General features: G+C 51.5%; 10 protein-coding genes across 10 annotated transcripts; 4 read left to right on the top strand and 6 right to left on the bottom strand.

Annotated features, from left to right (window-relative positions):
- Window positions 1-492: 492 nt before the first annotated feature.
- KD926_005886 (uncharacterized protein) lies at window positions 493-1,280 on the top strand (the record flags this gene model as incomplete). The annotated part of the gene is made up of 2 exons (XM_053098467.1): window positions 493-532; window positions 595-1,280. 2 exons carry the CDS (start codon window positions 493-495, stop codon window positions 1,278-1,280), a joined length of 726 nt encoding a protein of 241 aa, XP_052960923.1.
- Window positions 1,281-2,437: 1,157 nt separating this feature from the next.
- Window positions 2,438-5,735, bottom strand: KD926_005887 (exoribonuclease II; the record flags this gene model as incomplete). The annotated part of the gene is made up of 3 exons (XM_053098478.1): window positions 2,438-5,066; window positions 5,139-5,482; window positions 5,544-5,735. 3 exons carry the CDS (start codon window positions 5,733-5,735, stop codon window positions 2,438-2,440), a joined length of 3,165 nt encoding a protein of 1,054 aa, XP_052960924.1.
- A 514-nt stretch (window positions 5,736-6,249) lies between these two features.
- On the bottom strand, window positions 6,250-7,443 carry KD926_005888 (uncharacterized protein; the record flags this gene model as incomplete). Its single annotated transcript, XM_053098489.1, has 3 exons — window positions 6,250-6,525; window positions 6,568-6,842; window positions 6,909-7,443. The coding sequence occupies 3 exons, from the start codon at window positions 7,441-7,443 to the stop codon at window positions 6,250-6,252; spliced, it is 1,086 nt and encodes a 361-aa protein (XP_052960925.1).
- A 675-nt stretch (window positions 7,444-8,118) lies between these two features.
- KD926_005889 (FAD-binding domain-containing protein) lies at window positions 8,119-12,720 on the top strand (the record flags this gene model as incomplete). Its single annotated transcript, XM_053098500.1, has 18 exons — window positions 8,119-8,173; window positions 8,258-8,390; window positions 8,481-8,856; window positions 8,916-8,960; window positions 9,018-9,072; window positions 9,139-9,391; window positions 9,449-9,554; window positions 9,612-9,721; window positions 9,781-9,980; window positions 10,041-10,170; window positions 10,220-10,394; window positions 10,735-11,341; window positions 11,404-11,517; window positions 11,579-11,664; window positions 11,719-11,973; window positions 12,047-12,075; window positions 12,131-12,326; window positions 12,397-12,720. The coding sequence occupies 18 exons, from the start codon at window positions 8,119-8,121 to the stop codon at window positions 12,718-12,720; spliced, it is 3,249 nt and encodes a 1,082-aa protein (XP_052960926.1).
- Window positions 12,721-14,444: 1,724 nt separating this feature from the next.
- On the top strand, window positions 14,445-15,376 carry KD926_005890 (uncharacterized protein; the record flags this gene model as incomplete). The annotated part of the gene is made up of 3 exons (XM_053098511.1): window positions 14,445-14,606; window positions 14,705-15,033; window positions 15,286-15,376. 3 exons carry the CDS (start codon window positions 14,445-14,447, stop codon window positions 15,374-15,376), a joined length of 582 nt encoding a protein of 193 aa, XP_052960927.1.
- Window positions 15,377-15,938: 562 nt separating this feature from the next.
- Window positions 15,939-16,205, bottom strand: KD926_005891 (MoaD/ThiS family protein; the record flags this gene model as incomplete). The annotated part of the gene is made up of 1 exon (XM_053098522.1): window positions 15,939-16,205. The coding sequence occupies one exon, from the start codon at window positions 16,203-16,205 to the stop codon at window positions 15,939-15,941; it is 267 nt and encodes an 88-aa protein (XP_052960928.1).
- A 474-nt stretch (window positions 16,206-16,679) lies between these two features.
- On the top strand, window positions 16,680-17,624 carry KD926_005892 (kinase-like protein; the record flags this gene model as incomplete). The annotated part of the gene is made up of 1 exon (XM_053098533.1): window positions 16,680-17,624. The coding sequence occupies one exon, from the start codon at window positions 16,680-16,682 to the stop codon at window positions 17,622-17,624; it is 945 nt and encodes a 314-aa protein (XP_052960929.1).
- Window positions 17,625-18,249: 625 nt separating this feature from the next.
- KD926_005893 (uncharacterized protein) lies at window positions 18,250-19,222 on the bottom strand (the record flags this gene model as incomplete). The annotated part of the gene is made up of 2 exons (XM_053098544.1): window positions 18,250-18,873; window positions 18,986-19,222. 2 exons carry the CDS (start codon window positions 19,220-19,222, stop codon window positions 18,250-18,252), a joined length of 861 nt encoding a protein of 286 aa, XP_052960930.1.
- A 1,837-nt stretch (window positions 19,223-21,059) lies between these two features.
- Window positions 21,060-22,308, bottom strand: KD926_005894 (cystathionine gamma-synthase; the record flags this gene model as incomplete). Its single annotated transcript, XM_053098556.1, has 2 exons — window positions 21,060-22,088; window positions 22,147-22,308. The coding sequence occupies 2 exons, from the start codon at window positions 22,306-22,308 to the stop codon at window positions 21,060-21,062; spliced, it is 1,191 nt and encodes a 396-aa protein (XP_052960931.1).
- Window positions 22,309-22,504: 196 nt separating this feature from the next.
- KD926_005895 (uncharacterized protein) lies at window positions 22,505-26,162 on the bottom strand (the record flags this gene model as incomplete). Its single annotated transcript, XM_053098567.1, has 5 exons — window positions 22,505-22,578; window positions 22,633-22,979; window positions 23,029-23,080; window positions 23,133-23,330; window positions 23,396-26,162. The coding sequence occupies 5 exons, from the start codon at window positions 26,160-26,162 to the stop codon at window positions 22,505-22,507; spliced, it is 3,438 nt and encodes a 1,145-aa protein (XP_052960932.1).
- Window positions 26,163-26,441: the final 279 nt, after the last annotated feature.

The raw sequence follows: 26,441 nt of genomic DNA on the forward strand, positions 1-26,441 counted from the left end.
TCGATGCGCATTCTGTGGCCGCTGGCAAAGTCCTCGCGTGCCTTGCATATCCCTTCGTAGCCGCTTTGAACCCAACCGGCTAACCAGCCGTCAAGGACGCACACTCACCCCTAGATCCCGAGTGGGGACGCATAGTTCGTTGCGAATCTCGGAGTGCTTCGAGAGTTTAATTCTGAATGTCTTTATCGCTTGATGGACTAGGCACTGGGCCGTCATGACCATTCTTGGGAAGTCGATTCATCTTGCCGTGTTTCAAAAAGAACACATCTGGTCCACATTCTCAGATACTGTGGCTTTGGACAAGGTCCCCGATACAATTGCTTTCTGTCTGGCCAGGTCTTGTTGAACGTGTCTTCGCTTACCTCGAATCGCGAACTTTAGAACTAAGATAGACAGCCATCATGAAGTTCTTGTGTTTACCTGGAGGGTACTGCAACTCCAAGGTTCGTCCGCATCCTTCCACAGAGGCCTTCGTGGTAGGATCTTTCTAATATGCTCTTTCGATGGAATCAGACCTTTGAGGCACAACTTGGTATGTCATTCGATCCATGAAAAGCCTGTGGACTCGCGACTCACACGAAAGCTGCGATCTAGGACCATTTTGCCAATCTCTCAACAGCGATGGAAAGACCGGCTTCCATTTCACCCAGGGAGACATCCCAGTTAAGAAGTTACCTGCCGACTTCGAAGGGTTCTTCGGACCCCCGCCCAACTACAGTTTTGTCGAAGTCAACTTGGCAACCACGGCATTCAACATTCGCGAGTTCCCGACGCGCGAAACCCCCGAGGAGACGATGCGTCTTGTAATTGAGATGCTCCGCGACCCGCGGCCATCGAACATCCCGGCCGTCATGGATCGGTTGATTGGCATCCTGGACAGCGAGGGGGATATTGATGGCGTGATTGGATACTCCGAGGGGGCGGTCATGGCGACGACGCTTCTGTTTGAGGAGGCGCGGCGGCAGAGAGAAACTGGCCGCGAGCCTCGCATCAAATGCGCGGTGTTGGTCTGTGGATGGCCGCCTATGGATCCGGTTACGGGGCAAACAATGTTGACCGATCAGTTCCCCGATGAAGTCATCTCCATCCCGGCGTGTCACGTGGTGGGCGGCCAGGACCCCTTTCTGGATGCCTCGATGGCGCTATACAATTTCTGGGATCCTGATCAGGCCGAGATCTTTGATCATGGCGGTGGTCATGCTGTTCCTCGAGAGATGGGGACTTGTCGGGAAATCGCCGAGGTCGTTCGGGGCCTGATGTCGGAGATGGAAAGTAGTTAGAGCCGATGGATTCATCTATATATTTCTTTATATTTTCATGTTCTATATGTCTAACATCTTTGTTCTCTGTGTCTCACAGTTCTACTATGGACCTTTAGAACAGCAAGCTCATGACCGGAAGAATAACAGTAACTCTCCTCATTAAATACCAACATCAACCTACAGAGTACATCCGGACTGTATGTGCATAGGTACTTACAACCCACGCCCTCGCCCAGCACACGCCCAGCACACGCCCAGCACACGCCCAGCACACGCCCAGCACCTAAGTGGAAACAAGCTTCCACGGGATTCGTATCCGTACTCACATCAACAGTCCCTTTGTTTATTCCGACCAATGTAACACTGCCCCCTTGCATTCCCCCGGTAAGTAGTGCCATTCCCTCCTTGCGTGCAGAATACGAGTACCGCCACTCCGTCCGGCGAACTTAACGAATAAGAAGGATTCCAAATAAACAATCGATGAAACATTCCGCACGCCTGGTTTCCGGGCCTCGATGGTGGCGGACGGCCTAATTAGCACATCAAATTGCGGTGTCGTGGCGTCTTTGCTCGCACATTCTGCGGATACGAGGGTCGGTTTGCCTCGGTGCTGGGTGCTTGTGATAGGGTCGCGTGATAGTTGCATTTCATGTGGCCTTCTCTGTGCTGCGAATGCGATTCTATATCATTAGATGGGATGTATTGGTTGTCCCTCGCGTACACTGTCGAGGGGGCTGGGGCTGGCGTATACTCGCAGGTAGAGTTTTCAGGATAGCGTTGAATGGTCGTTTGTCGTTTCTTCAGGCTATTTAACCCTGTATTGTCAATTGTGCTCCTAGCTTACGATGTCTGTTGAGCGTACGTTTAATTTCCTCCTTCAATGTAATGTTTTGCGGACCCAGAGCCTGTTGCCAGGTGAGAGGTGGGTAAGGTGTATGTTGGTAATTGTTTTATACAGGATGGGAAACTGATAGTACATGAAGCCAAAGTAGATAGGATATGATACATATAGAAAGATCCACGAATAACGCCTGGCTGATGCTTATTTTGACTCCCGCAAGGAAGGCTAGCACACCCCTGCTGCGAAGGGTTGATGCATTCAAAACGCCCTAAACCAAATCCGCAATCATAACATGTGGGATAGATTGATGCCGCTGACAAGTAAATATATACGCTCAGCGCCATTCACCCACCCGTTCAAACGGCTTCACCACCCGCGTGGCTTCCATGATCACCACCTGACGGGATAGATCGACGTGGCGGATCTCGGCCTCCACCACGCTGAGGACGTCTATATCGGGCGACCCCTCAGGGGCCAGGATTTGACAGCGGATCCCGAGGGATGTGATCACACCCGCGTACCCGTGTCCAGATTGCGTTCCTACAAGCGCGATGCTGCTGTAAGGCTGGTGAACCAAGCACTTGAATGTTTTGGGTAGCGCGCACTCCGCGAAGTAGAAGGCTCGGAAGAGCAACATGCAGCCCCAAAATTGCTTAGACGCCCGGTCAACGTTCTTGAGACGGTTACGCTTCCAGCGGGAACTGATGATGTAGTTGTCCACGTATTCGCGAGAAAAGGGGAGAACGGACTCGTCTATCGTGGCATCTAGGCGACGACCGTTCTCGTGCTCAAACCGCAGTGCAGCTTCTATCTGATAATGGGCTAACAAGTCGGTGTATCGTCGAAGCGGGCTAGTAGACTTCACATAAGGGTCAAGTCCTAGTGGCACATGGCGAGCTGGAGTTGACGCGGAGGTTCCCTTGGGTGCGGCCATTTCGAACCAGCTTTTCCCACCAAATTTGGTGATGTTGCGGTTGGTTAGCTGGGGATATTCAGGGTGATAGTATGTCCCGTCATAGATGACCGGGATGTTACGCTCGGCACACCATCTGGCAGAGACCCAGCAGGCCAGGTTCATCAACAGAGAGACCAAGTCGCGTTTTGACATATCGGGCACTTCGTGGGGGTCCACGTCGCGTTGACGCAGCCGAATAATAGGGTCACCCAGAACGAAACTCGCGTTCTCGACTGGCATTAAATGAGGTTTCAACGGTTCCGAGCCTACAGTCATCGAGACTGAGATGTCGATCGGCGAGGGCCACTCCATGGCTCCATTCCTGCGACGCTGTTCTCTAAAAGCCAGCATCAATTTCCTCAATGTATGGAAATTAAGCTCGTCCTCGGAAGACAAGCTTTCTCGCATCTCTTTGCGCGAGGGGTCAGGTTGAAAATGTCCCCCAACAGCCAGTGACTCCGTAGAGCCCTGTGTCTCAGGCTCGAATAAGCTCCGCAATTTGTCATGTGTGATATATACGACATTCTTGACGGTGCCGTTAGAAACGTCTGTTTCCAGAACCTCGCCCTTGAGGTTCATCTTGGCGCTGAATGTGAGAGTTGGGCGGTTAGGGGCCAAGCTGAAGTGCTCCTGGGTCAGTGACTCGGGGAGCATCGGATAAGTACGTTCGGGGGTGTAGAGAGTCTGAACACGAGATGCAGCGTATTCCATTATCTTGTCTTTCGAATCGATGAACGCAGACGGGTTGGCGACGTGGGTACGAATCCAGAAGGTATCATCACACCCCGGGATGCGCTCCAGTGAGATACCGTCGTCGATCTCTTGAGCATCCAGGCTGTCCACACAGTACACTGGCAGGTCGCCCCAGTCGGTTCTGGCATCCTGCATCGTGTCCTTGACGCCATCGGATTTTAGTTGCTCGGAAGCTTGTTGAACATCCGCCCAAGCCGCATCAGACCTGGGCGAGACTCCATGGCCGGGCAGAGCTATACTAGGGTCCAGCAATCGTAGGTTCTCCCAGGGGGCAATGGCTCCTATTTCTTGCAGAAATAGCGGAACGGTTGCGGCTGAAAGATCTAGTAACGCATACATTCCAGTGGCACGCATAATATGCGACCCAGCAGATCGCAAAGTTCCAGATGTCATTTGACCGGATATGGCCCACGATTTGAGGAATTCGATTATGATACGGTCGTTGGCATTGAATGACTCTGTGTGCGCTCTCTGAACTGTGCGGACAGTCATAGACGTCCCACCCTCGCCAGGCTGGAACCGATGTGTCGTTGGACCGACCGAGGCCATTGTTGTGGGAGAGCGTATCTTTCGGCTGTGCTGTATGAGACGACGGGCTTTTTGGACAAAGTCAGACAAATAAGGCGATCGATTGTCTCCTGAAACCCCAAGTACCGCTTTGCCTCCACTCTGAACGATTTGTTTCTGATGTTCACGCACCCAGTTGGTCACGGTTTGCACAATTTGAGCGACACGTTTCGGCAGAACCAGATATTGATCGGAGAACGGCGAGCTGCGATCCTTCTCAATGAGAAATTGATTTCGGCGGGTGGCGAGGTGAACGGCACAAAGAATGGCAGGAGTCAGCTGTTCTTTCTCAAGGTTCAAGGTCTTGCATGCCAGTTCCTCCCGGGTGAACTCCAGTAGATCGTTTTCATCCGCCACAATGTCATGCATGTTGCTCAATTCATTCGCATTGTTCCGGAAGATTTCCTGTGCCTCTTCATCAAAAGCGTTCAACATGTTCACAAGGGGAGCCCCGACGGGTCTCGGCACACCACCCTCAATCGTTGACTGCAGGTGCGGGCTCAATTGTGCAATGGTGTCAGGGAAATGGGGATAAAGCGGGTCCACCAACTCCCTAGGAGCAAACCCCTTCTTCACATATTCAATATCCCTGTCGTAGGCAACGCGCCATTTCCCCCTTGTCGTGTAAAACTGTTGCTGTTTGAATACCGATCGCACATAGATGGAGAAAGACATCATACCGTCGGGGCTATATCATAAGAAAAACATAAAAAAAGTCAACAACCATCTTAAGGGGTAGAAAGCTGAAGGATTAACGTACGCTGCTAACGCCACCAAGTCTCCAGCTTCCAGGAAGTCGTGCGCACCATCCCCCTCATCAGCGAGGTTGTCGAATTCTCCAGTGTCCTGATCGGCTTCTCGCAACGCTTCGCTACCATAATCGTTGGCTTCCGTCGCATCGCTCTGCATGTTGCCGATCCAACTCGCCTGTCCCGGGATATTTGTAGTTTGAGGGCCCTTGATCGGATCCAGGAGATTCAAGTTGTTGTTCTGCCATTTGCGCAAGTAGTCTCGGATGTCTTTGTTCTCCTCGAACTCTGTTTTGAGGCGGATGTCATCGATCGAGGCCAACGATTCAGGGCTATCCGGGGTTGCAGAAGAGCCCTAGAAGACGATCAGTTAGGATCCTTGGGTCAAGGAATTCAGCCGCACCATGCAGACTTACATTCGCATCGCTGCTTAGATATCGCCGGGATGGCGGCCGCGATACAAGCAAACGTGTGTTGGAGTATGAGGGATTGAAGCGAGAGATCGAAAAGACGGATCTGCTAAGTCGCGCTGAGCAGTTGACCCTGGCCACTCCTGGGGAGGTTCGGCTCCTCAACAGATTCAAGGTCATTCTCGAGCCTTCGTGCATGCGCCGACCAGGGAAAATCCAATGGATGACATCGCGAAGGCCCGCGGAGGCCGCAAAATCTGGAGGTTCTGCCGGCAGCTCATCGCTTCACCGCTTCGGCGGTCAGATCGGTCAGCTGATCTGCAGACTGTGGCGGTGCACTGCCTTGGCCACGTCGTGGCTTCCCCCAAGTAGACTAGCGTCGCTGCCTCGTTGCCTGCGTATCGTCCGTCTTGTGGAACTACTGTACAATGTTCTCAGATACTCTACAAACCTTCATGGCAATCGAAGTCAAGTCGCAAATCTTCTCTCTTGCTCAAGGACTGAACTATAAACGGGGCATTCCAATTTTCCTAACTCTTCGATACCCGCGCACACAAATCAATTGAATAGACAGAAATATAAACCCGAAACCAAGTAGTCATGACAGATTGCAGGCAGTCACCGAGCGAGACTGAGATGTATAAACCGAAAGCTAAAACAAGTTACCACAACGAAAGAAGGAAATCTTGCATCCAAGACAGCCACGCCATGGCTAGGCTTCCTCCGTTGGTTCGGACTCAGTGTGCTTCGAGAGCACGACCAGACCGCGACAAACAATCACATTCGGATGACCATCCTCATCCACCGGGGTTGGCGAGCAGCCGTCCAATTCCTCCCGGGGAGTGGGCTCTATGCCGAACTGCAGTTGCCAGATGAGTGGTGCGAGAATCAGTACCGTTCTCCGGCTATTCGGGTTGTCGTCACTAAAAGTTTGCCAGGTTTGCCATTCCATGTGGTAAAACTCGCTGGTTTCGTTGTAGAGGCCAATCTAGTGGATATCTGTATAGAACTGATAGCCGAGCTCATCAACCCACATCTTGACCGATTTCTCGGCTGCATCACGATAGATCCCCAGCATCAATTTAAACCGCGCAAGTTTGGTCTGGGTGCCAACATTCTTCCGGAGTAAAGGATACAACGGGCTGGACCTGTCCAGCATCTTCGTGGCAAGGTGTCTGGTAATACGTCGTCGGAGCCTCAGACTTCGTACCCCTGCAAATGTGTCCTTGGGCCTTTGGTGCGGGAGCGCCTTGTTCATAAGGTGGACAGTCTGTTCTCGCCATTTATGTGCGTCAACCCGATCGACTATGATAACACCGAATTAGCTGGGTCTCTCCGATTTTCAAAGTGCTTGCGATAGTTTACAGATACCTTTCAGAAGCTTTTGCCACAGATGATACAGTTCCAGCCCCAGAGGTGGGGGTAGAGCATCGGCTCGACCAGAAACATCATCACCTAAGTCCATATAGAAAAAAGGATTCTTCGTGATCGTCTCGATAATGTCCTTGACAACCAGTGCTCGGGCAATTAAGTCCGTCATACAGCGCAGAGCCCTTTCTGGGAGAGCACCTGTTAGCGAATCCCAGTCTTTGTAAAGGCACCAACCGTCCAAGGCGTCCATGATTGCCTGCTTCTCACTGGTCAATAATGTCCCCTTTACGGCATCATCCTTCTTGATGTGATTGTGGGTCCACTGGTAGACATCGAAAATAGAGCAATCGGGCTCTATATCATCATGGCTAGGAGGATACCATTGCGTCCCAATAGGGCACATGTACCCAGGGTCATACAATCGCCCGCGGTCATCAGGATTTTGAAGAAGGCTACCGAATGGGAAAAGCCTGAAATGGGCCGGAAGAGCGGTGGACAAGCCTGAAGAGGATAGGAAACATAGTAAAGGTAACATCCAGGGAGAATCGGAAGTCTTTACCACGTTACACCACCATTAGCATGTCTCGGGATTTCAATGATCTGGAGCATCCTGTGTCTGAAGATCTCGCGAATGTCTAACACCTCGTAAAAAAGAGGGCGCAGGGCAAGTTCCTCTCATTCTGCGGTCAGTGGTCATCTACAGCCATCAGGAAGGAATAGTTACAGGAGCCATTTCCCCAGGTTTTCGGCAGGATAGTGCGAAGGGGATAGAGATATCGGATACAATATCCTCATACGCACGCGAAGATAATAAGAAAGGGGGAAATGGGGGGCGGTTCAGGAGCAGGTGTCAGCGTTTGCTGCAGGTATGCGCTCCTCTCGTAGCATGTCTTGGCTGCTAGGTGCTTACGAGCAGTAGCAATAGAAACTTCATCGATTGAAATATTCAGGCGGCATTTCTGAGTCAGTGGCGATGGCATCTGGCTCGTACTACTCCACAGTCACCGATAATCGGGGTCAATAGGCACATTCAATTCCTTTTCACACAGCATATAAAGATTACCAGATTCCCAAGTAGGTTGTTGATCTCAACAAATTCAGTCCGGGTGTCTACGCATCTTCGTTCTTCCCAGTGTTCGTTTTTTTTTTTTTTTTTTCGTCCCTGCTTTCCACATCCCTACTATTTGTCTTCACATTTCGTCCAATAAATATGGATGACAACAGAATTATCGTGTTTGCCATAGACTTCGGTCTAACTTACACAGGTATTTCCCTGCTCAGATTTTGCACACACATGCATGCGCATGAATATACACCCTGGAAGAGAGCTAACTGAGTCCTCGCCGTAGGAGCCGCCTTCATTTGCCCATCCTCTTCCCGCCGACCGGATGAAGTTGTCACCTTCAACAAGTGGCCGTCCCACAACGGTACGAAACATGCCCAGAAGGCACCCAGTGCAATCGCCTACCCTGCGCACAACCCGTGAGCCCAGAAGAAACGTTGGGGATACCAGATCCAGCCAGGGATGGTGGCATCATCTTGAGTCAAGTTCATGCTCGATGACGAGGCTAGCAATGAATTGTGGGCATTGAGCACTGGACCGTGGGAAAGGGCCGGCGGAGCACTCTGGATGCCTGAAAACAAAACACCGATCGCGATTGCGGCAGATTTTTTGAGAGAGGTCTACCGATGCATAGCCAGGGCATTGAAAGACCATGTCGCCAAAGTCACTCGGGGGAAGTGCGACGGAATTCCTGTGGAGTTATGGTTCACCGTTCCCACAACCTGGTCTGAGGTCGCAAAAGAAAGAACGAGACAAGTTGCTCTCCAGGCAGGCTTTGACACAGGACTTGGAGGATATCCAGCCCAGGTACTACTTGTCGACGAGCCTCTGGCCGCCATGACCGATATCATCGCCCAGGCGTCACCCAGGACCTATACACTCTGGGTAGGTTCTCACTATCCCCCGTCTTACTTATCGAATCTCTGCTTACTCTCGAGCACTAGGCGGGTGTCGCGGTATTCGTGTGCGACTGTAGTGGAGGCACCACAGTAAGTACAGTGCAACGGATTAGGAGGCACACGAGAGCTAACAAGATATCACTGCAGGATGTGGTCAGCTACCACATAGACGAAGTTGACCCTTACTCGTACAGCGAGATAAGTGCCCGTTCAGGCACAGTACACCAAGGAAGAAATACTAGAGTCCAGCTAAACTGACCTTGACCAGGTGAAATCTGTGGTGCCACAACGGTACAGCGCGCACTGTACGATCTCATGATAGAAAGGTTTGGCGATGCGTTCCTCGATGTCCCTCTAGCCCTAAGGGCCCTAATGAGTCCTTTCATGGCCGCGTTTGAGGAACGCCTTACGAAATTCAATGGGTTCAATACATCAGGGGTTCGGCTTCCGCTGCCTATGAACTCGCAGGGGTTGAACCAGAAGTGGTTTGACTTTTTGGGAGGCGACGTCCTTCTTTCCGCGTGAGTCACATTTATGAGGATTCATACGAGTGAAATCAGCACTGACGGTGGTGGCAGAGATGATCTGCGTAATTTGTTCAACCCGGCTTTGGGGACAATTTGCAACTTGTTGAGCCGTCAGATGGCGGCCGCATACAATCATCCAGAAAGGGTACAGATTAATGTAAGCCAATAGACACCTTGACTCATTGTTCGCAAACGCCACAAACTAACCAAATAGCAGAAAATCTTCCTGGTCGGGGGTTTTTCCTTATCCCCATATGTCTTCCAGACGATATGCAATCGCTTCGCCGTTAACGGCGCAACAATCGTCTACCGGCCCAATGATGCGTAAGCTCAAGGTCGCATCCCTCAATTTGGAATGACTTTGCTAATCTTCCACTCAATAGACAATTGTTCACAGTACGGGGAGCCGCAATCTGGGGATCAGGGGTTCTCCGACCTGCTACAAATATTTCCCACTGCCACTTCGGCGTCGAAGCGTCAATGACAATGAACAATTTCTATTCTGCAGATTTCCATCTGCGCATTTCACTGTCAGGTGGCAGGCCCGCCACGAATGACATCACCTGGCTCGTGTCTAAGGTACGTCTGTCGGTCGTGGTACATTGTTTGCAAGCCCAGCAGCGCTTACTTTCCTGCATTTTAGGGGGGTCCACTACCTATGATCCCGACGACTTCGAACACTGCCCAATCTTCCTCGTCCACAAGGACGGAGACTTTCCCATAAAAAGCCTCAATGTGTACTGTTCAGTCTCCGGGTCGTCTCGACCACGAAGGTCTGTCAGAAACAATGCGTGTGATGCCGATTTTTCTAACATCCAGCAGGTGTGCGACTGACGATGCCAGTTATGTGCGACTTGTCGAATTTAGACTCGGAGTCGACACGACACCTCACCGAGAAGTCCACAACTGCCATTTCTACCTGGTTGAATGTAATGTCCGCGTTACCCTTGGAGAAAACAGTGGGTTTGTCAACTTCGAAGTGTGGGCACAGAATCAGGTCATTGGTGACAATGGATCTCTCAACTTAGCATGACGATGCAACGGGAGTTGAAATCTATTGGGGGGGTCAAGATTGTCTTTTTGTTTTTTATTAGGGTATCTTTCAACTGCGCCCAGATTAATCTTTTGAATCTCTTGAAAATGCCGGAATTTCCAGCGACAGTTTGACAGGTATCAGTCATTTGGGTGGTTCTTCCGGTAGTCTGCCACAAACAGAAGCCTCTGACCATGCTCTAGAGCCAGTGCCGTTTTTGCCGGAAGATTCCAATCTCTCTACATTTGAAGTCTGAACGCCCATCCACCTTCCCACATAAATACGATTCCTAAGATTCTGCCAGGACTCTCTGCTAACAAGCTACACCATTCACTCGTTCTCCTCTACTGTAATTTTCTACACCCATCCTACCTGCCTGTTCTCCTGTCAAGCCATGGCTTCAAATCCGTCAGGCTCTAGGGCCCTCGTCCTTCATTCCCTCATTTACATGTTGATTTTCGTGATTCTCGCTCCGCTCGCAACCGCTAATATCTGCTCGGATCTTGAGACCCAAGGCCTGACTATCCAAAAGGACCACACTCCTGACTTTGACCACATTCTCAAGGACTACTGGTCGGGCATCTGCGCTGACCTCCGTCCGCGCTGTATCATCACCCCAGCCAATGCTCACGAGATGTCCGAAGTGGTCAAGAAGCTGCATCACGCCGACGATCTGTTCGCGGTTAAGTCGGGCGGCCACATGGCGAGTCCCGGCTTTGCGAGCGTCAGGGATGGTCTCCTGGTTTCCACCAAGAAGCTGAATCAAGTCGTTTACAACCCAAATGACAAGACGGCTGTCGTGGGCCCTGGGCTTACGTGGGAAGATGCTCAAAAAGCGCTTCGCGGTACCGGCAGAGCACTTGTCGGTGGGAGACTTGGAGGCGTCGGAGTTGGGGGCCTCATGCTGGGTGGTATGTTTCTGTTTTTGGGCTCGCGGAGAAGAATAGTTGACTAACTTGTGGGCTTCAACTAGGTGGGTGGAGCTTCTTGAGTACCCAGTATGGTTGGGCAGCCAATAACGTGGTTAACTACGAGGTGGTTCTTGCCAACGGAACGATCGTGAATGCCAATAAGAAGGAGAATGCTGGTAAGCCTCAGTCCGGAGGAAACCACCTGACCACACCAAACCCTAACATGCAGTCGTATAGATCTCTTCGGTGTTCTCGGCGGCGGCGGCAACAATTTCGGCATCATCACTTCCTACAAGCTGCAAACCCAGCCGCTGGATCACAAGGTTTGATTTCTCCCTTTCCGACCGCACAAACATCGTCTCTAAGCCATCTTCCAGGTCTGGGGCGGGGAATTCATTTACATGAATAACACCCATGCCGATCACATCATGCAAGCCATCCGCGATTTCGCCGAGTATTATCCTGACCCGAAGGCCGGTATCATCGCTACGACCCAGTACACGCCTACCCTCCAGTCATGGATCATCTTTACGTTCTACGATGGGCCCCAGCCGCCTAAGGGTGTCTTTGACAATTTCACCGCCCTCCATCCCAAAGAGGTCACTAAGGCGTGGGATTCATATGACGAGCTGGTAAGCGGATCTAGGACAAGATGTCTTCGCGTTTTGAATGGTTGAATTAATGTGTGGTCTTCCTTTCCTGCAGCTGAAAGCCAACGACATTCATATCCTCAAGTGAGTTAGCCTTGCCACTTCCATCGACACCTAGTCATCTCTAACCAATATCCAGGGACCGACGATACACCACATTCTCTGAGACGCTGCCGGTTCCTAACGCCGCTTGCGGCCCCAAAGTCATGAAAAAGCTTCAATCCCACTGGTTCAATACCACTGCGACAATTCTGAACGTGCCGGACATGATCGGGGCGCTGTCAATCCAGCCGCTGCCTCGCAAGATGTCCCAAATAGCCAAAGAGAAAGGAGGAGTACGTCATAAGGCCCTTTCCCATAATCCCGAATCAACCACTAACCGATCAACTTCTTTCAAACGCATAGGATCTTTATCACTTCCCCACGGACCAGGACTACTTTGTCATCAATGTCGACTACTCGTACTTTAACTCCAGTTTCGACGAGAAGATCTGGACCGCGAATCAAAAGATCATTGATGGATATGAGGACCTCATTGACGATCTCATCGATGAAGAAGTGCTTCCGGACGTGCCTCGTCCTTTGTTCCTGAATGAAATCGACGGGCAGCAGGATTACTGGGGACGGTTGGATCCTAAAACGACCGAGTGGGCCCGCAAGGTCAGAGAGAAGTATGATCCTGAGATGTTTTTCCAGACGCGCACGAGCGGCGGGTTTAAACTGGGATAGTGGGTCATGTCAGGCTGGGAGAGATGGTCGGTACTTTCGATACTGTCCGGTTCTCCTTTTCTCTGTCTTGTGGCTCTTGTGGAACATTTCAGTGACGTCCTGAGTATGTTGTATCGCTATGATTTGTCTATGTAGCTAGTAGATTACATAGGGGCGGTGCAGTCTGGAGACGATCGCCACCTTTTCAACCCGGTTTGTCGGTTTGACTTTATGAATTGATCAATCGATCTCTCCATACCTTCTCTTAGACTCTGTAGATCCAAGGCCCCATGCTCTGCAATGATATCACCATCACATCAAGCAAGACCTCCACTGCACAACGCATCCATCCCAACATCCTAACGCCCCGTCCACCCAAACCCGGTACAATAACTTCCCACTCTAAAAACCCAATGTATCCACTCACATATTCTAAGCCACCCATATCCCCAACCCAGACAAACGCAGCATACAGCATCAGCACCTATTCTCCAAAAATAAGCACCCCAAACCCATCTCAACAAAGAAACCCAAAAGCCAACCAAACAATCCCAAACACCCCCCACAAAGAAACGCCAAGCCCACTCCTCACCCCCAGACCCATGATTGTGTCAGATCAAAATAAGCTCGTCGATCCGTTGGCTGAGAATCCCGCGCGGACGCCCGCGTGTCTGTGTTCCAGGCGCCGCGGTGGATCCTGAAACAGGGACCAGACCAGGGCGGAAGCCCGCGGCGGGAAACACGAGAATGAACTCTAACTGGTGGAGTGGCGGGTCGGCTGCTACAGGTACCCCTTTGTACGAATGTAAGCGTGAATCTACGGGTTTGTGTGGGTTTGCTTAAGCGCTGCGCTAATGATTCCGTTCTGGTTGATCTGTATGGGTGATTGCATAGGCGCTTGGCTCTTAACTAGCTCTTAGCTTCCCGGTTGGGTGATGCTGTGCTTAGATTAGACGAAACATGGAGACGGGATATAGCCGCCTTCCCATGGTGAGTGTATCGGCAGAGGCTTGGTGCGTTTACATCTGGTCCAGATGGTCTCTGCTGCTTTGGTCTGGTCTGGACTCTATTCTAGGATACGCGTTTGAGAACCGAGCCTGGCGCTTGTGTCGATCAGTGGACGGGGATGGTTGGTTGGGATGTACTCTCCCTTGGTCATGGACCAGCTTGTCTAGCTACATCCTAGCTCTGTGTTTAGCTACAGGCTCTTGTTGCAGATCTGCTAGCTCAGTGTTTAGCTTGCTAGAGCCTTTCAGAGGCTCTATTTTGGGATGATTATGGGGTGGTCTAGAGCTGGGGATCTAGATCTCTGGTGCTAATTTTATCATTGTGCATAGCTGTTTGTTTTGGGTCCATTCTATCTGCTATGGTCTGTCTGGTAAGGGTAGGGTTGTGTATATAAAGAGGGATTGTTCTTGCTGAAGGGGATGAAAGAATTACTTGATATCAGATTCATTCATTCAGCTTATTTCATACGTAATATTTTCTCTACTTTGTTCGTTTGTTTATTTGTTCTTTTTGTCTGATTGTTACTCGAACACTCCTTTGTTGCTGGACATCTTGACTTTTTAAATTACTCTCTTTGACTGGTTCTTGTTTCTTATTTCGATTTTCGATTACCTTGGTATTTTCGACTTGTTGAATTCGTCAGTCCTCGGGTCAGATTGATTCTGCGTCACGGATACACGCTCCCTTTTGCTTCTTTCCCTTAATTTCATTCGATCAACCTCTCTGTTAATATCAAAATGCCTAATAAATACGGAGCCCTCGGCGCAACCTTCCAAATCGCCCGCATCGTTCAAGCCTGCTGCCTCATCGCCATCATCGGACTCACCGCGAACTTCATCGCCGAGATCGTCGACAACGACGCCACTCCTCCGGGAATTTTCATCGGCACCATCACCATCGTACGTGGTCTCTCCCCTTTCCGTTGCACGTTCCACAGATGGAAACTGCTCCATCAATTAATGATGATTGGATAAGCTAACAATATTCGGTGGAATAGACCTGCATCGCAACAATCTACTGCATCATCACCACAATCCTCTTCCTCGACGATATCCTTCCTTTCCTGGCGTCCGCGATCGCCGACTCCCTCGTCCTGATCGCGGTCATCGTGGTAGCGGTGATCATAGGAAAACCGCTCTCGTATTTGCAATGCAATGAGATCGCGAAGGTCGCTAGTGAGGGTTCCTCGGCGTATGCGTTTGCCACGCATCTGGACAGTTATTTGAAGAGTTTGAATGGGAGAGTCGAGTATGGGAGTTTGATTGGTGCGTCGAAGGATGTTTGTTTGGAGGCGAAGAGTATTTGGGGGTTGAGTATTGGGTTGTGGTATGTTTTTTTTTTTTTTTTTTTTTTTTTTTTTTTTTTTTTTACGTGATGATTGAAAGATTTATGTACGTGTGGGGGGTGGGGAAGTAGTGTGGGTTATTTGTGTGGTTTTTTTTTTTTTTTATTTTTGGGTTGTTTTTTTTTTTTTTTTTTTTTTTTTTTTTTTTTTTTTTTTTTTTTTCCCTCTCTCTCTTTCCTTGGCTGACTGTGGATGGGGGTGGTCAAGTCTTTGGCTAATTTTGATGGTTTTAGTATTATGTTCTTCTTCTCTGGGATTTGCTGCGTTTGTCTGTGGAAGCAGAAGAAGGCTGCTAATGCTGGGGCGGAGAAGTTGGATGGTTGATTGGCATTTTGGTCTGCGGGAGTCATATCACCGGGTGTGATGCGTCTCTGGGTAGTGATGATGTCCGTGAAATGCGACATGGCTAATGGATGTGGTAGATCTCTGCCATATAATCTGGGGGTAATGGAATGGTATAGAATGCGATTCTTTCGGGGTTGAGGTGCGGTGGAACTGAATGTGGAGGTAATAATGACTTGTCTATCGTTTTGTTTCTTGCTCTGGCCTTTTTCTTTTGTTTTTCGTGATTTATTTCCTTCGTTGGCTTCGATTCTTGCTGTTCTTCGTTTATTGATTATCGTTTTTGTCTCATTGTTGACGGGTTCATATCGCTTAATTGGTCAAAGACGTGGCATAGCGTAGCCACAGTTGCACATCATATCATATCCAATCCCCTTCTCTCAGAAACTTAAGGTACAACCATTCAACCCATTACCTAGTAGTATAATCAGCACTTTTTCATCACAGTAAGCATCCATCCGGACACGTTTTTTAGGGAGCATCTATCAAACAGAAACCTACCTCCCATCCGAACCCAACCCAATCCAACTCATGAACATCAAGGTCACCCCGAACTAACAGGCGGAATGATCGCAACCTCCTTTCCCGCCTCAATCACCACCCCATTCCCATCCCCATTCTCACCCACATCCACATACTCATCCTCCAGGCTCACGGAGCAGCTACTCAGCACTTTCTCTTTGATCCCGGGATATTTGGACTCCAGGACCTCGAAGAGATGAGAGAGCGGGAGCGGAGCAGGGAGGTGTTCGGTCGACTTGCCCGTGTAGGTGGAGGCTGTGGAGAAGTAGTGGATTTGGAAGGTGGACATTTTCCTTCTTCTCTTTGAGCACTTGATGAGTTGAGGTTGTTCGGAAATAATTGAGGATATTAAAATGGAAGGAGAGATTGGATGTTGGAGAGATTGAGTGAGGAGAATGGAAGTTGGAGAAGAGAGGAAGAGGGGAAGAAGCGATGAGTCTTGGCAGTCCTTATCAGTGCCTCTTATCGATAAGGATCTCTCCAATTCTTCTAACACTTGGGATCTATGAATTTGAAGAATAAATAAGTAGTTTAACGTAGAGGAGTACTGTCAGAGTGTTTGATTTGGTTTGTCTCTTTGGTTAACTCCTCTGGTTCTCATGCAGGATTTCGCCTTCTTATTATTCTTACCTCTCCATCCCTGTTGAGTGATAGCCTACATATATCCATGCGCTCACCTTGTTTTCCCCCTGCAAACCACCGCGTCTCAACCCAGCCCAACAACCTTAACCTTCCCTTATCCCTCCCATACTCTGCTTCCACCATGCTCTCCCACTTCATACCCCGCTACCTTCTGCCAGACTTCACCTGGCAGGACAACGTTCGACCCGTCGCAATTGAGCGAATGCCGCCCACACCGCGACCAACACCCCCCCGACTCCGCCGACTCTGGGGCATCATCCACGACTACCTTCAGCGATTCTCTCGACTCTATTGTGGCTGGTTTGGCATCCCTTTCGATAATCAAATTGCCCAGTTACCGTTCGGGCTTATTCTCAAACGGTCTGATGGGACTCGCGTCGAAGAGGTTCTGGCTATGCAAGTCGCTCGGGCTACTGGGTTTCCTGTTCCGAGAGTCATCTCCTACGGGGAACATCCTGATACGCCGCATGCGCCAATCTCCATTCTGATGACTCGGTTGCCGGGGGCTGAGTTGGGGAGGGTGTATGAGACGCTCACTATCGAGGAAAAGGATTCGATATCAAAAGAGCTACAGCGATATTTAAGGACTATGCGGGCATGGCAAAATCCATGGGGTGGAAATAGGATCTGCTCTGTAACGGGGACTGCGATTCGGAGTATACGGGTCCCTAATCATTCCATGGGTCCGTTTGAATCCGAGCAAGAGCTTAATGAATATCTGATTCGACCTTCGTGGGCCGGCGGGTTCTCGTCCGAGGAGGCATATCATACCGCACTCGATACCGCGAAAGGTATAGAGAAACAGTCCCATCGTGTTGTCTTTAGCCATGGGGATCTGAAACATCATAATATTCTGGTACAAGGAGGCAAGGTTACTGGTTTTTTGGACTGGGAATCTGCCGGCTGGTACCCTGAATATTGGGATTTTACTACGGCGTTGAGGTTTACGAGGGAGAGCGTTTGGTGGTATGGGTTTGTGGTTGGACTTGGTGGGGGGGTGTATTTGGAGGAACTGGGTTGTGAACGGGCGTTGACTTCTTTGACGAGTGCTTCTTATTATTGGTGATATCGTGTGTTGGTTTTAGCTGGACTGTTCCTTGGCTGGTACTCAACCATACAGAGTGGCAAGCTACCTAATAGAATGTCAATGTCTATCTCTGACCACCGGATCTAGAAGAAGGGAGCTAAACTGATTCATTCACACTACCTTACATACATTCCATTCCACGCAAGAGCTCCTTAACCCACATATCCCTCCACTCCCCCACAAACTCTTCTTCATAAAACGCCTCGTTATAATTACAAGACAGATGAATTCTCCCGTCCCGAGTCCACAAAAGCATCTGCAGCAGTTTGCTCACGATCTGCACGCCTAGCCACCATTCCTTGATCTCGACTGTTTCAGTTGGACTCCCAGCTGGACTCCCAGTCCCAGTTCCCGTCCCAGTTCCCGCGCCAGCTCCTCCTCCCACAGAGTACCTCGTCTGGAGATATCTATCGACAACACCTAGAGAACTTAGCTCGGGCGAGCTGCGCCAGAGAGCTAGATTGCTTGGTCTAGTGGTATATCAGTAGTATCGATCAATTTGTTCACATACGGCACCAGATACCCAAACAGGGGGGTCAGGTCCTCTTGATAGAAACCCGCCAGATGGTCCGCGAGGACGTCGAAATCAGGACACCGCGAGAGATCAACACTGCATGGTTTTCCGGTATGGTGGATGGCAGAGGCCCCAGGGGCGCTGTTCCATGGGGCTGGGAGATGGGAGATGGGTGCGCAGATCGAAGGGCGTGAAACAGATGAAGCGGCCGGAGATGGGGGCGTGTTTGCGCAAGGTCGTAAGGAGTGCGGCGTGTGCGGTTGTTGTGGCGGTTTGCTTGCGGGCTTTCCTGGCGAGGATGATTGCTGTGCTGAGGTCTGGGGGGAGTTGGAGGGTGAAACGCCGGGATGTCTGAGGCGTGGTGCTGGTGGTGCTGGTGGGTGGAGGGGCCCGGATGGAGGCGGGGGTTGGGCCGGAGAATAGCGAAGAGAGCGCTGCAGAGGATGCATCGTCTATGGCGGGTGTGATGGTCTGGGAGAGACCGGCGGCGTCGTCGAGGGGCGCGGGCAGTCGGGAGGTCTCGGATCCATCACACAGGGGGGTTGGATCTGATTCTGGACCCGTGGCCAGAATGGTGAAGAAGTCGTGTTGGAGGAGCATGCCTCTCCCGTCTGTTCGCCAATGTGGCGAGCGGAACAGGAGTTCCCGGGAATGGGGAAGATAGTACAGCAGGAAGGAATTGGTCGGAGGGCAGGAGGACGGTGTCCAAGTGGTCTGCCGTTCGAGTGTCATCGTCATCGGCATCGGCATCGGCATCGTTCGGACATATGATCAATGTTTCCTGGACCCACGATTCAAGCGATTCGGTTGAAGGCACAGTGTAGACGAAGTTGGCCCCGTTGTCATCTGGGCATGCTGCGATCTGTGGATGCCGATGACGAAGGGCTTTCCACGCGTGTCGCAGATTCATTGCAGAAGGAGGTTGCGTGAGTTGAACAGCGCTCGAGACAAGCGAGTGCTGTTTGTCCAGATGAGCACCGGAATTCGCCATGTTGCGGTGCAAACGCTCGATGGTATCGAAAGGGCGCTCATAGCGGCTGGGTGCTGTTTCACGCCAGGACATTTTGTGGCTCGACGAGGTAAAGGCGGAGAAGATAGTGAAAAGGTAGACAGCCAGCACCGAGGTAAGCAAAACCGAAGAATAATCTCCTCCACTGGTGAAGCATGGCCATATTAATATCCTTCGCTGACTGGTAAGCTGAGTGACACTATACACACGCCAACCAGAACTAGGGAAACCCTCCCAATAAACATCCAGCTTATCTCGGCAATGTTGGACAGACAGACTGTATATCCAGATCTCTGAACGGACTGGTAAGATTTTGGTCCGATTGCCAAGCATGTTCTCGAGAGACTGAATCGCTGACAGGATCATCCTGTGGCATACTCTCCCACAATGGGCCAAGTCCCATCCTGCCAACATACAAACACGAGCTTTCCAGGTCTGGGGTATTTTTCACTACTACGCCTCGTCAGCTCTCCCCGCAATATCTACCCATCCTGTAAGCCATGACTGCACCAAAGGCTGTCATCTAAATCTCGTAGCTGAATCTGGCTTATTCCAAGTCCGATTTTCATCATAAATAATCACTGGAGCCAACACATCATGCACAGCCTTTTGTTCAGCACAAGGCTTTGTCTGATAAGACGAAGAAGAAGTGGAGGCTGTCACTGTCACGAGGCTGCCTTCTGCCTTCTGTGAGTTATAAAACCCCTCTTCCCTCCCATGGGTATGTATTCTATCTTACTTACCCTTCAGTGTGATCCATTCACCCTCATCCAGTCTAGTTACTACTTACAGATCTTTTATCTGGTTAGTCAGGCACTACCGATTATAGCCAGCGATATTGATATTCTTGTTCGTATCTAATTCCGAGAAGATCCCCAAGAGAGGTTTGAACATATACTTAGACAGACCCTCCCGCTATCATGTCAAAAGCACTAATAGACAATAGGCAAGACTATTTCATCTCCTCTCCCAGCGCAACTACCGGCAAAGCTAGCCCATATACTTTACGCCAAAATGTGCTACCAAAACGTTACCTATTCCTGTGGTCATACTGGCAAATCATACTACGTTGGTTGTTACTGCGATAAGAACCAAGGACGGGATTTGAATTATAGTATGGCGTGTAGTGATGGGTGTGGGAAATAGGAAGATGATGCTGATGCTGATGCTGATGCTGAAGGTGGGAAGAAGAGGACTTGTTTCTATATTAGATTTTGGATTTGGATTCGTGGTGTTGATGTTGATGTTGGTGTGGAGTTGGTGTGATTGCGCAGAGGATTTGGATGTTACTTTCCCTAGGATAACTTGTTTTCCTGTGTCTGGTCGAGTCTGCGATGGGGGCTGTGTGTCTTAATTTGAGGGTTGTGGTTTGTTGAAGTCTTGAAATTGGGGTATAATCAATTGTGTGTTTAGGGTGTCATGGTATGATCATGCATGGGCTAGTTACCTTAGTTAATTATGGGGGTCTGATTTGGTCCTTTTTCATGCTGGGAATAGTTCGGCTGGAAATATATCTGGGGCTAATAGATAGATAGATAGGGAGGAGAGGGTATACCTAGTACCTACCTACTACTTGTTGATATCAACAGCACAGTCGAGGAAATATGTCTGGAGTTCCCAGAGTTCCAGAATGCGTACCAACTGACTACCTACCTACCTACCTACCTAGTTCTACTGTTCTAATTTGACATTTACCTACACTACACTACACACTTCAATTCGATGCACCAAATCAAAGATGCAACAGTTCTTAGCATCTAGCCAGCTATGTTATCAACAACTCTTAACAAATCAAGAATTCTAATCATATCATACCATATCATATCATATCAACAATATCAAAATCAAATTATGTACGATCCCCCACCCCACCACAACCTAACAAGCATGCCTAGGCCAACGCCCGGAAAGCCTGCACCAAGTCCGCCCGCAGATCCTCCCAGTTCTCCAACCCGATGCTGATGCGCAGCAGCCGCGTATCCACCGTCGCATCCGACATGGTGCGCCACTCGATCAGGGTCTCGACGCCGCCTAGACTTGTGGCGTGTTGGAAGAAAGCTAGCTTGCTGGGGAGCTTGCGCGCGATGTCCTCTTGCTTGGTCATGATTGAGAAGACTGGGCCGAAGCCGTTAGGCATTTGTTTGAGGAGCCATGGGAAGTCGTCTTTCTGGAGGCTGGCGTGGAAGACACCCTGTAGGGCGTTTTGCGTTGCGGCTTCGTCGCTGCCCGCCGCGGGGTTCGGGGTCCGTAAGGCCGTGTCGAGCCAGGTGACGAGATTCGTGGCGTTCTGGCTCTGCCGCTGCACGCGAATATCGAGGGTTCGAAGGCTGCGCACACCGAGCCAGCCTTCCATGTTGCCTAGCACGCTGCCCAGGAACACCCGGTCTGCGGACAGCTGCCGCGCCCAGTCCTGGCGCTTCGTGGCCAGGACACCGCATAGCATGTCACTATGTCCGCCAAAGTACTTCGTCCCCGAATGCATCACAAGGTCGGCGCCCCACAGGAAAGGATCCTGGAGACCCGGCGGGGCAAAGGTGCTGTCCACGATAAGGTGGGCGCCGCGGGAATGGGCCTTCTTCGCGTACTCTTCGATGTTGAACGCCGTGCCTTGGGGGTTGACGGGCGTCTCGAGAAGAATGACATCCCCGGCCTGCAATGCCTCCGCCGGACAGTCCAAATCCAACTTCTGAAGTCCGGTTATCCGGCTGAACAGCGCAATCACTCCGTGGCATCCATGATAGCCATTGCCGATCGAGATCCGACGGGGGTTTAGCAGAGTCAGAGCTGCATGCAACGCAGACAGCCCCGACGAGTAACTGATCACATCACCATTCAGCAAGGACGAGAGGATCATTTCGAACCGCGTGTAGTTCGGCGCGGTGGCTCGGGAGTAGATGTGCTTCGTCTTGTCTTGATCATACTGACGATCGCACCATTTAGTACGGGAAATTTCAACCAAAAACAGACCAGGTGCTTACCCCGCTGAGATCCTTGGCCGGCACAAGATCGTCGGGATTGTCGGGGTAGCGAAATGTAGTGGAAAGGTGGAGGGGAGGGGCCACATCGGTGACCAGATTCAAAGAATCATCGGCGTGAAGAGAGCGCGTGGAGGCGCCAACATTTCCATCGAGGGGAGCCATTGCGAATACGAGAAGAGGGGTGAATTGGAGCAGGAGAAAGAAAAGTGAGGAGAAAGAAAGGTGGAGAGAAAGGATCGGGTCGAAGAGAGAGTGGAATGGGGAGTGGGGAAGAGGATCCCACGTGACAGTGGGTCGGGTCGGCCGTCAATGACTCAATTAATTGCGTGATAAGACTGGCTGGCATCCTGACTCAAGGCTACCGGCGGAGAGAACTCATTCGTGACGCTTCACGAACGGATCCCGGAGCCGCGGACTGGAAATTGGTTCGGTCTGCGTTGGTCAGTATTGACGGCTTACAGGTGGGTTGGGCCCAAGAAAACGTACCGGCTTCAGAATCAAAGGCAATCGAGATATCATCATGCTCCATCGGATACTCCGGCATGTCCAGGCAACAAAAATCGGATGCAGGATCATTATCGTTCTTCGGCAGCGCAAATTTGGCATCCACGATCTTGACGCCAAATTTGCCCGCGCGGCCGAAGTTCTCCAGCATGTCGGTGGACATCAGGACGAAATTCATGCACTTGCCGTAGGGGAAGTCGTTCAGGAAGGCCAGCAGCTGGACGGTCTTCTTCTGCTGCACGATCTGGATTCGGGCCATGTTGGCCTCCCACTTCTTCGTAATGGGGACCACCATGCGGCGGCGGGATATCGTAAGGGAAGACGCCACGCTATTCTCAATTAGTCGGAGGTCATCCAGTCGAGGAGATCGGTTCTCACCTGTCAAATAACACTCTGAAACCAGTTACTGCCTCTTGGAAGGCATGAAGATCTGGTCACTGCATTAGTTACCGATGCTATAATCCGCCGCGGAGTTTGTCTACCTTTCACTGTCGCAAAGTCGAACCGCCGTACGGTCGGCTTGGTCGTAGCGAGGTGCATGAAGGTGGATATCGAGTCGGCCATGTCGGGGGAGGTGAGGTTGTCCGCAAGGGAAAGGGTCAGATCCTGCTGCCCAGGGCGGAAAAGGCTGAGGCCGGTTCGGTTGTTGATGTCAAGTCCAAGTTTCAGCTCGCCAGGGGCTGTATAAGTTAGCCAGTCTGTAAGAAAACAAAATTGGAAGATCGAAAAACACTGATAGACCTACCGAGGTTGATACGATCCGTAGCGGATCCCCATTCCGTCGCTACAAAGGCTCGCAAGTGTTCCGACAGAATCGTAGGGCCATATCCATGGTCAACAAGGCGATGCTCTTGATCAATCACAGACACGCTGCCTGCTGGGAATTGGAGGTGGGTCTTAGCGGGCTTGCCAGTAAATCGATCGGCAGGCTGTTCGATGGAATAGGCACGGATCGGGATATCCCGCGTCTTCACTTCGGTCTCTCCAGGAAGCGTTCCAAGAAGGATGGAATGCATGGCACTGCGCTCCTCGTCATCTTCGAAGGTCATCAACATCGACCGGGTCCGGCCATCCTCCTTCACCTTGACTAGAAGGGCAGGGGCACCGTCTTCGCCACGGAGCAGGCCAAACACGATCGGTTCTTTGTCGCCAAGAAGATGCCGGATGTTGCTAAGCGTTTTGATCTTGGGACTCGTCAGCACGGTCAGGCGGTGGCCCTGGTGAATGCTTCGTTGGCCAGTGCCTTCGGTCACCGTCACCGAACGCTCGAACAGACGAAGGCGGCACCGCTCCACGGGCTCCGCCGGGAAAGCTTTCTGAGAGCCTGGATCCATGTACTGAAACATTTTCAGCGTGCTCTCAAAAACCATGTTTTCGCCTGCCTCCGGTTGAAGGCTTTCCTCCGTCTTCATAGTGTACTGGACGATGTTCCAGAGAGTCTTGAAATCCTCCTCCTGGAAATTGACTTCCAGCTCGAAGCCACGGGGCAGCTTGACCCGCATGGAGTGCGAACGAACCTGCCAGTCCACGCTGTCCCAGGTGGGCCCCTTCTTGCGATCCGACTGGATCATGATATTGACCAGCTCGCTCTGGCTGGTGATGGCGGCAAAAACGTACCAGTCGCCTCGGTCGCGGACGATGGACAAAACACAGGGAATGGAAAATGCCTGGTCGGCATCGTCTTCGTCGGAACTCACAAACACGTCCACAAACATGTTCCCGTAGCTGAACAACCGATTCGTATCCCCAAGCGGCATCATATGCACCAAATCCGGTGACTTCCCGGATCTGTCAATCAGCATGGACCGACTGGTAGTACCCGAGAGGACGGCGGAGACGTCGGGCGCGAAGAACGGGTATCGCACCCACACACTCAAGTCACCCCGGCTTGCAGCCTCGTCATCGGTGCCGATCGTGGAGATAATGTTGTTCCGCTTTATCGACATGGCCAACGAGCGCAGATGGTTCAAGAGCATTTGATGCAACCCCAGCAGATCGGCCAATTGCCGGTCACCGGTTGTACTCACCACCGCAAGCAATGCCTCGACGCTCATGGCGCCGTATCGAGTGACCTCCGAGTGTTGGGTGACGATGTTTTCGAGAATCCACAGGGACTTTCCCAGATCCACCACTGCCTGTCGGGCGTCATCCGGAGACGTTCGCCGAGCCGGTCGTCCGCTGGAGCTCGACGGCCGCGAAGCGCGCGCGTAGGCTTCCAGTCTCTTCTTCCCCCGCAGAAACCACCACACGGCTGCACGCATCCACTCGGCCAGAGACGTTTCCATCAACGGTTTGACATTCTCGGCCGACCGCCGGATATGACTTTCATACCGCGCCACGTAACTTTTGAGGTCGATGAACGCGGTGTCGCCGATCTGGTTCGCAACAGCGCGCAAAGACATCTTGGGTGGCTGCGGGTTACTCTTGGGGGAATCGCGGAGTTCTCCGCTGGTGAGTTGTTGACTCAGGCGATCCAACGGAGAATCGCTTGGGATGGAGGGGAAGGATTTGGTCGGAGAACGATTCTGCGCGTTCGCGCTCGAGCTATACGATGGCGGCAGCGCGGAATATTGACCCTGGGTCTCGCTCACGGGACTCCGCAAGGAGTTGGACGGCGGTGTTGTCTCGGTCTCCGAAAGGGGAGGGGTATCGTAGGCCGAACTAGGACTATCCGGTCTCGTCTCCTCCTTACTCGGCGAGGTCGGCTCGTCAGACCGGTGTTGTTGTAGAGCACGGCCTTCCTCGGCCTGCATTTTGTCGCGCACCCGCTGGGCAAACGAATTGGAGTCGGGGGAGGCGCGGAATGATACCCGAGAGCCTTTGTCGCCCAGATTCAGCGACATAAGGAAGTCCGAATTCTGGGCATTTGGAGTGAGCAACGGCCTGCGGTTCCTGGTATCCTCATCTTCGTCCTCATTGACGTTGACATCTTTCCGATGCCGCGTCTTTTGACGAGTGATTCCCCGGTGACCGTCTCCGAAGGAAGTATCCAACTGCAGCTGGGGCAAGGATGGAGCAGCGTCCGTAGAGCCACCGCTTGGTCCGCGATGATGCCGACTGTGACGGTGCAGGGATATCTCCATGGTGGGGACTTCGGATTCATCACCACCTTCGCCGATCAATTCGGGCCCCTTGTCGCTGAATTTCACCTTCAATGTCCTCCCATTGCGCTTCTTCTGGGGTTTGGGGAAATTTACAGAAGAGTAAAGTTCGGTCGCGGAGGCGGGGTGCGCGGTGGGGGAGGTATTCGAGAGCTCCTGGGACGACGGGAAGCGTTGGGACACATCTAGACGGGGCGTCGGCAGCCCTCTCGAGGCTGCAGCGGCGGACGGCGCTCCGTACGATACGGACTTGGAGCGGGCAGGGGCTAGGAACGCTTCGATCTGCTGATTATCCGGGCCTTTGTTGCGTCTGTCCTTCGAGAATAACTTCTCCTTCCAATGGGATTTCTTCGGCGGCTTCCGCTCGGTTTCATTATGGTCAATAAAGGCAAAAGGGTCGTCGGCCGACATGTTGACCGATGTACAAGAGAATGGTTTGTGAAAAGGGGGCGAGGCACTGCTCTAGAGCATTGCAGTACCGTAGTACGGGGTCGGATAGTATGCTGGACGCCGAACGGAAGAAACGCCTCCCCGTACTTTTTCCCCGCGCTATTTGTGCCTTCGCGAACGCTCGGGCGAATTAAAGTGGATGCGATACGGACGGCTCGGGGATGCGAGGATGATCGAGGTCGGACGACAGCACTGACACAATGACCCAGAACGGTATAGTCAAAGGATAGAGAGTAGTTT

The sequence above is a fragment of the Aspergillus affinis genome (genome assembly GCF_023601865.1).
Source record: "Aspergillus affinis strain CMG 70 chromosome Unknown NODE_2_length_704391_cov_89_054091, whole genome shotgun sequence".
Taxonomy (NCBI): domain Eukaryota; kingdom Fungi; phylum Ascomycota; class Eurotiomycetes; order Eurotiales; family Aspergillaceae; genus Aspergillus; species Aspergillus affinis.